The 11,388-nt window shown below is 47.7% G+C and overlaps 1 protein-coding gene across 1 annotated transcript; it reads right to left on the reverse strand.

Moving 5' to 3' along the window:
* Positions 1–3,198: 3,198 nt before the first annotated feature.
* LOC144167134 (uncharacterized) lies at positions 3,199–8,339 on the reverse strand. Its single transcript, XM_077696505.1, has 3 exons — positions 7,864–8,339; positions 4,179–4,307; positions 3,199–3,682 (listed from the first exon to the last, which is right to left on the reverse strand). Exons 1-3 carry the CDS (start codon positions 7,879–7,881, stop codon positions 3,299–3,301), a joined length of 531 nt encoding a protein of 176 aa, XP_077552631.1. The 5' UTR covers positions 7,882–8,339; the 3' UTR covers positions 3,199–3,298.
* Between the last annotated feature and the right edge of the window lie 3,049 nt (positions 8,340–11,388).

Raw genomic sequence — 11,388 nt, forward strand, 5'->3', positions numbered from 1 at the left:
AACCTTTAACTGAAATCTCAAGTTTAAAAAAACTGGCCGCCTATCTGCTCCTTTTGTTGCAAATGTCGTCAAAAGACAATAGTCTTTGCAGACATTTGCCAAGGAAATGCCCCCCTTTGCTTTCCCGCGCACCTATCATGCTGTTCCTGTACCTTCGCTCTCATTCCAAGGTAAACACACTAAAGATTTGCGCAAGGCGATTTGAATTTACCGCGTTCCACTGCTACAGGCCGGGTCCCTCGATGCCAGCGCTGCAGTACGGCGGAGACGCGCGGGAATGGAGGCGGCCGACTAGTAGGTTTATAGAGCCACGTGGCCGTTCTTCACGTGTGTTCCAAGCAGAACGTGGAACCTAGCTAGTGAAACCTTTCGCTGCTGTTGCCGCGTGATGTTTTATATGCCGTCAGGAGGAGGCGGTTTTCTGCAGTAGATGTAGAATATCATTTGCTATCGAAAAACCAAGCATCCATAAATTTTTTAATAAAGGAACACTGTAAATATTCCTTGTGCAATAATTTCCTGTCTTATATTTGCGTAATGTCCTGTTCTTGCTCAACAAAGTTGACAAGTATGGACATATAAACCAGGCTTAGACGTTTACATGTGGCTGTGAGTATATAAGACTATTGCGCAATATCATTTTTACGTTGGCCGGGTGGCTGAATCGAGTTACAGACAGACGGACAGACAGACATACAGACAGACCAAAATTTCTAGGTTTAAGTAGCCCAAGAAGTACTATCGTCTTTAAAATAAAAGCAACGCCTATGTTGCGTCCCCCTTCCCTCCATGGCGTAACCTGCCACCCAAGAGCTACGCGCTACGCTACACCTGTTGCCATCCGGCGCTATTTATAGCCCGCCAGTGCCCCCAGCCTGGCCCTGCTCGGGCCTTGCGCGCGCGAGATGAGGCCGACGTGGTCGAGCAAATTGAGAGGAGAAAAGGCGAGTGTGAAACTGCCAAGGCCAATCTAAACAATGGTATTACAAGGCGTAAGTGAACAAAAAAACGGCATTGCCGTACATGGTGGAGACACCCTTTGAACGGTCCCGTGCAGTTGCTATTGCTTCATAGTGCTGAACACATAGCTGTTTTCATTTCCCACAAGACCCAGCAACGCGAAATAGATAACATTATTCAAACTTCCCGAGTCAACCGTGTTGCAGCGAAAATTATAGCGGTACCTTGCTAGAGTTACTTGCTGAGGCGGCCAGCGAATGACACAAAATGTCGGTGCCAACGGGTACGTGTCTTCACCCTTGCGGCGGACGCGCGTGAATTGAGGCACTCTACCACAGGAAAACGCGTGGTGACAACGTGGCTTTGAAAGACTGATAAGCAGAGAGCAGAGATATAGGGACAAAGATCGTCGTGAAAGGAAGAAACTTGGATCGAGCGGGCGGGGAAAGCTGCCGTTCGGTCATCGCCGTGTTTTGCGTCGTATGTGTTTTCACATTAGTCGGCGGTTCGACGTCACCTTCAAATTCGCGGTCCGCCTGCACCTGAACTTCGACTTCTTGCGGTTGGCGCGTTGGCGTACTGCTGCCGCGTGGGGCCGTCGCAGGTTAACTCCCGCTCTCCAGTACACACCTGCTTGCTATCGTATGTTCAGTAAGTGGTCTGGCCTGCCTCCAGACCATTCCACATCAAGCAGCCTCAAGCGGTGGTTAAGAAGAAAGAAGGTTGGGACAGGGCAGCGAAGCGGTGTCAAATAAGGGAAAATCGCCGGTTTATCCGTGCCAGGGTCCGTCGTATGAAGCGGACCGCTTGCACCCAAGCGTCATGTCATCGGGGTATTTAATGCATTGTTTCTATGGGGAGTTTGCCGGGACCGCGGTGATGTGCCGTAAGAAGCGAGTCGTCGTAAATCCGGGGGACGTATCAGCGGGGTTCCACTGTTATTGAAAGATTCATAAATGACTTGGCTACAACGTCAACCCGAGCCCGCTTGCAGGCTTCTGAAATCCACCGTGCGATGGCTTCTTAAAAAGGGTGGTTCTTAGATAGGCATGGTAACTTTTTTCCATGTTTTACCCCGAACGTAGGGGACATTGCTTAGAATCGGGAGTTACTTAGAATCAAGTAAATACGGTAAAGGGTTCTGAGTGACTTATATGGCTTTCGTCGATTTTAGCTTAGTGAGACGAACGCAGCTATGCTGTGACATCAAGCTTGCAGCGTCGTTCAAGCTGGCTTTGATTGTTTCTAGGGTAAAATGTTGCTTAGCTTGATTTTTGGAATTCTTTGTGTAAATAATAAGGATTTGGCATTCTTTAGGACGGTTAGAGGAGCGGGGTGGCATATCAACACGTTTAATTAGCGTTTAGCATCGTACCAGAAGTACCGGGCTTGTATTTACCTTCAAAGGAAATATCGCAGCTTCCAGCGTTAAAACAAGAGTTGTTGCGCTATTTTTCCTACGTTAGTAACACACACCTACTTCAGTGATTGGCAAGGGATAGAGAGATTTGAGTGTTTAATGTCCCCGCTTTCCAAAATTCACAGAACTATGAATTGAAAATGTTAAAGTCGTAGAATAGAGCCTGACACACGACATCTGAGCGTGACGCCAAGCGAAGAAAATAAAAGAAGCCAGTCGGTGTAATTTTCACCAAAAAACAAAGAAGAAAGCGAAAGAAGGCGGAAATACGTTTTAAAGAAGTTGTCGCTAAGTATTTTCATGTTTTCTCTGTGAAAGAAAATAAGCACAGTTAAGCTGCCCGAGAATTCTTGTTCTTGTTAAGCATTAGTGGTGCAACTGAGTTAAAATTCAGTAGTTCTGCACCTTGGATAAAAGAAATATCCAGAGAAGTTTCTACGTTGTACAAAACTTACCGCATTATCAGAAATGAGGCGTATCACCAACTAGCGGCAGCGTAAAGAGACGTGCGCATACTTGCTGCAGTTGAGTGCTGTAAACCAGGAGTGCTTGAAAAGGTGCATACGGCTGCATTCAATTGTGTCACCATACATTGAAACCCATGTTGCTCCTCCCGCATTTTGCAAGTGGTCCTGGGCAAGAGCTCATATTTCGGTTGGAACATACAAAAGTGTGCCTCAAGTACTTGAACCCGGAATGCATTGGGAAACATACTTGTTCGTGTATTTCAGCCTTTGAAGAGAAACACCAGATCACCACAGTTCAACGGTATCCATTTACTGTCTCGATGTCAATCACAACAGCTGAGTTCACTCGCATCTGCATCTATACTACGGCATCCTTATGTTTGTGGTTCAGACTATCCCGTCGTTCCTCAAGGCATTCGACATTGATGCACGGTCCCCAACGGGCAGCAACTCAGCCGGACCAAGAGCCATGATGGCCCCTGGCTCCGAACTGGCCCCCACCGAAGCCACCGAAGGAGCCTCCGGCGCCGGGTCTCGCGTAGGCGGCACCGATGGGAGCGGAGGCAGCCCCACGGACGGTCGGAGCGGCTACAGGTTTTGCGTTGAACACGGCGTCGGCACTTTGTCCCGGTGCGGTTCCCGGCTCGTTCGTGTCGATGGTTGCCCGGAAGCCGTTTGCGTCGGCGACGTAGCTGACGGTGCGGTAAATTCCGTTGGCGTCGCGGTAGCCGTAGGAGCCGGTCTTGGCATTGTTGGCGTCGCCTTGCTCGTTGTGGAACAACTGAGTGCCGAACTCATCGGTGTTGTCGTAGCCGAAGCTGTAGGGCTGAGGAGGCTGAAAGCAAGGGTGGGAACAAGGAAACAAACACCAATTTTAGTTTCTTTCTGCATTTTTTTGTCGTTTTTCACGAGATCTCCGGGCTATAAAAGGTAACTGTCCATCTAAGAAGCCATGCTGAAATGGAGGAACGACCTCACTGCTCCCCGTTCTTTCGGGGAACACCTTTTCGGTCCAATACGCACTTGGTTTATTGGGTTTCCTTTCTTTTTATCATTTCCTGTTGCAACCTTACAAGCTTTCAAGCATTCAACTAATCTGTTAGGTGGGAAGTGCGACATCACATTAGCAACTCGTTCTGTTCTGAGCGCAACTATGGGCGTAGGAATCTCGGATACGACTGTTGTGGCAAAGAATAACAGCAGATTTCAGCCGTCCGGGGCAATGAACATGTGACAATCGGTGATGGCCACGCGAAAAACATTTTCTGAATGCTCCACGTATGGTAAATAGCATTTGAAGCGATGAAAACGCGTCAGAGAGGATCTCTTACTCCATCGGCCGCTGCGTATCCTGGGGTGGCAGCCGCTCCAAGTAATCGGCCTCCTCGGAAGCCTCCTCGCTGGAACCCGAAGCCGCCTTCAGCCGTGACGCTGGTGGCGACCATGCCGGCGACGAGAAGCTGAATGCGCAACAACGAAAACCCACAACTTGAGACTCTGACATTGGTTTCTCAGCTATGTCCCCCGATAAAGCACTTCCTTGGTATAGTTGCTTAGTTTCAGACTTAGCTTACGCTCAGATTTAGGTTAGGTTAGACACTGGGCTCAGGGAGCACCGCTACGCATGTGAGCATACCAGCGAACCTGGCAACTTGAAAACGTGAGGGTTCGAGCTAGTTGGTACTCCATAGTGCAAATTTAAAGCGCAACAAATTCAGACAAAAGACGAATGACAAAAGGACAAGCGCTTGTCCTTGTGTCATTCGTGTTTTGTCGGAATTTGTTGCGCTTTAAATTTGCCCTGGCAACTTGGCCGCGCATTGCAAAGTGTGTGTATGCACGGCTCCATTCGAGCACACCGAGGTTTTGTTTAGGTCACCCAAGCAGCAGAAGAAAATTGTGGAGCTTTAGTGCGTGAGTTCAGTCGCATTTGAAGAATGCGTGAGCACGCAGTCCTTGTCGTTAGGTCCTTGCTAAATAGCCATTTTTAAACGACGCACGTTAGTCTCTGTAGTATCGCGCGCGGAGTATTCTGAAGAGTAGGCCGCTCCGCATTCTACTGAAATAGTTGTGAGTTAAAATTCTTGTGCTTCGTAGTTCCTTCTCCCGTCTTAACTGCCTCAACCCCTTTTCCCCCTATATTTTTAGTGTTCTTTCTTTTTTATGCGCAGCCGTAGGAGGTGTTCGAAAGAAAAAAAAAACAGTTGGTAGATCGCGCTCTCCCATTCGTTTTGTGTATTTCTTCGTCTACGTACGAGTATCGTAATCATAAGCAAGGCAAGTATTCTAATGTAAACTCAAGGGAAAAAATCACATGGTCGTTTACGTTGGCGCCACTACGACTTGAAGGCGAAAGCCTGAGTGAGAACGCATTAACGATAGGCAGATGCGATAACTTCCCGCGAGGTGCGCCCCGGTTTGAACACGTCGCTGGGCACGTTCGTGCATTTGCACACGCGTACTCCCCCTAGCGGCGCTATTTTCACGTCCACCGTGGGCGTAGCTCCCCGCCTCTTCTAGGATGATGCTGTTGCCGGCAATTCTTATAGTGACGTCTACAGAAATCAGCTTTGTCGTCCCCGTATTGTATTTCATATTTATTATTCGGAACAAACGACCACGTGAGTGCCAATTAGTCGACGCTAAAATTTATCATCACTCCCTGAGGCATCTCGTATGCTTCGCTTAGTAACCTATTCAATCATTCAGTCATCCCCTGTAACCGCTTAGTCATCCATTTTTTATTGGCTGAGTCGTATTCTTAATTCGCAAACTCACCCATGTTAAAGCACTTTTATTCACGCTAATTCACATAGTCATCCCCTTTAATTCACTGTTGTTTGCTTTGCTAACTTGTAATGCATTTCAATTCAATTTTATCCAACCTAATTCGCTGAGTAATTCACTTAGTCGCGTAATCGCAAGCAGAGGCGCGGCGTGAGGCGAACTCTTGCTCCGCTGAAAGCCACGTCCTCATGTAGCGCTGTGAAAACTCACTCGACTCTTGACCTGGAAGCCAAAGTTCGATTTATAAATTCCGTATTGACTCGATCCTAACCAACCCCTTTTTTCCACCATCGCCATGCCCAAAGTGTGGGGGGTGCTTAAATTCGAAAAACCTTAATCACCATACCCCCACCCCACCACCACCACCACCACTTTTTTTTTCTTGGCCATATGTCGACGAGACGGGCGCAAAGACTAATGTTACATTTGGCGGACATTCAAACGCAAAATAGGTACGGACAGTGAAGCTACCGATTACGTCTGATACTCAGTCACCCTCACTATCATTCGAGTCCGCTGTGCCTGTTGGGCCGTCGCTTTCAGTATCCCCCAGCAGGTCGTCTTCTTCCCCTTTCAGTGGTTTTTAATAAAGAACTGCCTAAATGACTTGGCCACCACGTCAACTTGGACCCTTTCCCACGCGTCTGAAATCCACCTTGCCGTGGTTGCTAGTAAAAGGAGGTGCTTAGATTCGCATGCAAACATTTTACAATTTTTTTCCCCGAAAGTAGAGGAGGGATCCTAGAATCTAAAATCGAAGGGGGGGGGGGGGGGAAAGTGGGGGCTTGAATCGCAAAAATACGGTACATCCAATTTTTTATGCGTCCGGAAGACCATGCATATCATAGGTTCGGACGACCAGTTGTCGTGAAGCGCAACTAGAAAACGAGATATATACATGCCTACCGGCTTTACAAAAAAAAAAAAAAAAGAAAACTTTCCATCCGCCGCGGTGGCTCAGTGGCTAGGTGTTGTGCTGCTGAGCCTATGAACGTGGGTGCGATCCCGGCCGCGGTGGCTGCTTTCAAGATGGAGGCGAAAAACAAAAACGCCGGTGTGGGGAGATTTCCCCGCCCAAAATGGTCCCGAGACCTCCAGTAAGACGCACTGGAGAGCCCAGATATAGCTTCGGTGCGGTAAACCCCACAGTCAATCGCCTAACCTTTTTCAATTTTTTTGTCTTCTTGGAGAAGCAATTACATGGGGCAGTAATACAAACGCAAAAACCCCTTTCGTATCTTTTGTGCATTCATTGTTCTTTCTTCCCCTCGTTTGCACGCTCTCGTATTCTTGCTGTAGAACATCTTTTACTCAAAAAGGGGTTATTTTCTTTCAATTACAAGCACCGCAATTCTTGAACTTGACCCATGCTTACCAGCGCAAGGGCTACGCGTTACGTTCTCGTTAGTCAAAATAAATCAATATTACTTAGTGGAGTTAGCTTTAAACGGGACGTTGGTAGGCATGCGCTCGAGCAATACGGCGTGCAGGCATTATAGAAGTAATATTTATTCGTTTGCCATCGGCCATGTTATGCTGAACACACCGGTTCTCATCTGATCGCCTTTTTGCTGTTTCCTTCGCTTACCGTAACAGTTAAACTATCGTTCGTACTTCGCACTCTTTATTTATGTATAGAACTCACTTCATTTCTTGATTTCTCTACAAAACAGAGACACTAATACGGCAAAATAATCACCATATTCGGTGAACTAAGGCTGAAATTCAAAGTGTAGTAGGTGTACTGGCGGCAACACCAACTGCATTTAGCGCTACTATCATCATCATCCGCTTCCTTTCACAATCATCATCAGTGGTGCATGGCCAGCGTCAGCAGTGCAACGCGACACGAGATCGAAGACGACTGCGCAGCTGGGCGGTAGCTCTTCTTCGCCGCTCCCATTTATGGCCGGGCCTACGCTCTTCGAATGAATGTAAGAAGCCGCATTAGCCACACCGACCGAGTCTGCTTCCTACATAGGCAATTCCAGACTAAAATGCGACAATATGTGCCAGATACACCCGTTGCCAAGAAATGGTAATTTCGCATAATTTCGAATACGATGAGCGGGATGCTTTCGCTATGGTAATTTTATCCCACCGTGATATTAACCATACCTAACAATTTTATGAAGGTCAGCTACTGTGGAAACCAGCATTTGAGATGAAGCATTTAAAGATGGCTAGTGTAGCGAAAAAAGCTTTCGGAGGGCTCACAAAAGTACGCACCTTGGCGATCATCTTCATGGCGTAAAATCCGAGGTGGATATGCAAGTCGAGCGAAGACTGCAAGGAACACTAGCGTTTGAGTTAGCTTTGACACTGGCTGTTGCAGCGAGCTGAGAAGTTGCTGTTGCCTCCTGCTGTTCGGCACGGCGCTTTTATATTCCCTGTGCTGCCGGCGTCCACTAAGTAACGTGGAGTCATGACGTAGCAACCCTTACAGGGGTCACGTGGACAGTGGTCCTCGACACACATTGTGTCCTTTCTCCCATCACGCCGCGATTTCGCCTTGGCTCTCTTGCTTCACTTTGGGCGCGCAAGACGTTCGCTTCGGACGTTAGGGTCACGGTTGCTCCGAAACAACTTCGCTGTTGTCTCGGCACCGAAAAAGAAAAAAAACACCAGGAAACGACGTGACTTGAGGATCCCCGCAGTGCCTAAGCGTTTTCCGTTTGTTTTCTAATCCGTGAAATAGGCGCGTAGCACGGATGCCTACTCGCAAAGAGAGCTGACGAAACGCTCGAAAACATTCCCACGTTACGATAGCGGAAGTGCTCCAAACGCTGTCTCGTTGGAATGGGAAATTGGGATATGATGAGAGCATCACACCGGTAAGCCTCAAACCATACGAAACCGATTGGAGGCACGGCCTTCGTTGTAGGTGAGATACGCATTTCTGGGGAAATATCCTGCCTTCAACGGAAAGGTTTGGTGTAAATTGAAATGTGCAGTATCATTTTCTTCTGCGGAAACGTAATACCGACTGCGAAGATAGCAAGATTTCTGTACCGTCTGTTCGCTAGAACGACAAGCTTGCTGTTTTTCCGGACATCAGAAGAGTTTAACGCTTTGTTCGGCACGTTGCTCGGCGCATTTAAGAATTAACGAGCAAATATGCTTCAAGAAGAAGAAACAAAATCTGAAAACAATTAGGCGCGTCTTATGGGCGGTGAATGCGATAGCATTACTGTCCAAGCCCACGCCGCTGTTCAAAGCTTCTTTGATGTTTGCGCGGGAACAACTAATCTCCAGCTTTGTGCAGGGTATTTGCGCTATGCTGGCTTGACGCGTACCAAACGTACGGCTAAACGTACGGCGTGCTGTAATGAAATCCTGTTTAAACAGAAACCAAAGCGTTAGGAACGGAAATCGAAAGCTTGAATAAAATGCCCAAATGCCGATTCAATGAAAGTGATGGTACGACTGAACGAAGCATCTCCGGCTTGTGGGGGCTGCTCGTCCGGTCACCTGGTGAGGCGGCTATCTCCTACTCTGTTGGCATTGAACACTGTGAGAGTGTTAGAACTCGCACAAAACCGACAATGCACGAGTATTTATTGATTATAGCGTTTAACGCGCCGACGCAACGCAGGCGATGAGGCGCGCCGTAGTGGAGGGCTTCTGGTTAATTTTGACCACCTGGGGACCTTTAACGTACGCCGAAATCTCGTACATACGGGCGTTTACAATGCACGAGTAAATGTGGGCCACTACACTTCCATCGGTATGGGCTATCGGCATTGCTTTGTTGAACATTAGCACGAACGTCCCACCTAAAGACTTGCCAAGTAACATGGAACGTTATACGCCAGTCTGTTAAATCCTTTAGACCTCATGACCCAACGTTAGGCCTAATGTAATAGAAATCCAACATTAGCGTTAGTTGGTTGATTTCACCGTGGGCTTTAGGACGCCAAAGCTACACCGGGCCATGAGGCGCGCTGTAGTGAAGGGCTACGAATTGATTTTGACAACCTGGGGAATCTTTGACGTGCGCCGAAACCTCGACACACGGGTGCTTTCGCTTGTCGCCTCCGTCCAAAAAGCGGCCAACACGGCCGGGAATCAAACCCGCGTCCTCGGGCTGAGTAAAACGTCTTTGCCATTGAGCCACCACTGCTAGGCATTGCGGCAAGTGAGGGATTTGGCGGCGGACGCCCGCCGCTAGACATGCAAGCATTCTCCTCACCATTTCCATGCCATCTGTTTCCAATAGTATCCTGAACCACAATTGGCAATACAGTATTGTTACCTTGATAAGGCCCAACGCACGTCACCCTTCTTGTTGACCAATGCGTAGTTGAAGGCGGAGCGCTAGACGAAACTGGTGAGGCGGCATTGTGGCTAACTACAAACCCAAAATGCCCAATGATTTCAGGGACCCAAGGGCTTCTGAAAATGTCGAGCTAAGGTAAAATTAAGGCGGGGTAGGGTGTGACGAAGCATGAGTGCTCACTGATTCGCTGGTCGCCCGGGAAATCACGCCAACTCTACGGAGACAACAGTTTGTCAGGTACTACGCATGGCAGTTGAACAGTACTTTTTCATTCAGCATTATACCCAAATTACGCACTACAGTGGCGCGTTTTACGGGCCCACCGTGCATGGAGTACGTAAACCTCAACGAAAAATCTTGCGAGTATGTGATATAACACAGATGTGGCTGTCGCACCAGGGCGTCATTGCGTTGATATCATTTTTCTGTATGACGCAATTGTACGGCGAAGAAACTGTTCGATAGAGCTTCAGAGCATCGGCGTACAGATACAGCCAGGGAGAGAGAAAGAGAGCGAGAGAGAGAGAGAGAGACGAGAGGCGGGTTTATTGGCCCAGATGTAAAGGCCTTTGGACTTTGCCGCGCTAGTCAGCCAGGAGATTTTGGTTCCTGGTTGCTTCTTCGGCCATCTGCGACATCCAGGAGTGTCTGAAAACGAGCTGTATGTCGTTTATAAAAATGTTAAAGCGAAGAGGACCGAGACTTGTGGTCAATTAAGAATTTCGAATTACCCAGAGTCAAGGATTATAAATATTTAGAAGTGGGGATAAACGAAGAGGACAACTACTAAAAAATATCGCGAGAAGTGACTCAAGAATAAACGAAATCGCAACGTAGCTATAATGAAGCCTACAGCTCTGTGGGGGTATAAACAAACATGAAGTAGTGAGAGGAATGTGGGAAGGAGTAATGGCTCCGCGCCTCACATTTGCGAATGCAGTACTCTGCCTAAAATGAGAAGCTCCTTCATGCCTTGTAGTGAAACAGAGAACGGTAGGCGGTTTCGCCTTAGGAGCACGTCGTAAAACAACTAACAAAGCAGTGCAGGGAGATCTGGGTTGTGTGTCGTTTGACGTTCTAGAAGCTAAGAGTAAAGTATGTTTTGAGGGGAGGTTGAGGGCAATGGATCAACATAGGCGCACAGCAGAAGTTGTTCGGTACTTATACATGAAAAGGGAGGACACGCAGTGGTCAAGGAAACTAGAAAGATAACGATGAAACACGGAAAGAGCAGTGGAGAATCCGTGACAGCCAAGGAAACCAGAAAAGAAGCTAGGCAGAGAGTAACGAATAAATGGAGAGAAAAAACGGAATCTAAAACGTCCCTAGAGACGTACAGGGCAGATAAATTGGACTTCAGAAAAAAAAATTTCTAGAATACTTCCAATGGCAGTGCTTTGCATTTTGAATGTGGAACAGGTCGCTTGAAAACAAAGAGCTTTGTGGGAAGTACTCACAAAATTATAGGATTTGAG

The sequence above is a fragment of the Haemaphysalis longicornis genome, unplaced genomic scaffold (assembly GCF_048455015.1).
Source record: "Haemaphysalis longicornis isolate Haplotype H1 unplaced genomic scaffold, Haemaphysalis longicornis Haplotype H1 scaffold_2, whole genome shotgun sequence".
Taxonomy (NCBI): Eukaryota; Metazoa; Arthropoda; class Arachnida; order Ixodida; family Ixodidae; genus Haemaphysalis; species Haemaphysalis longicornis.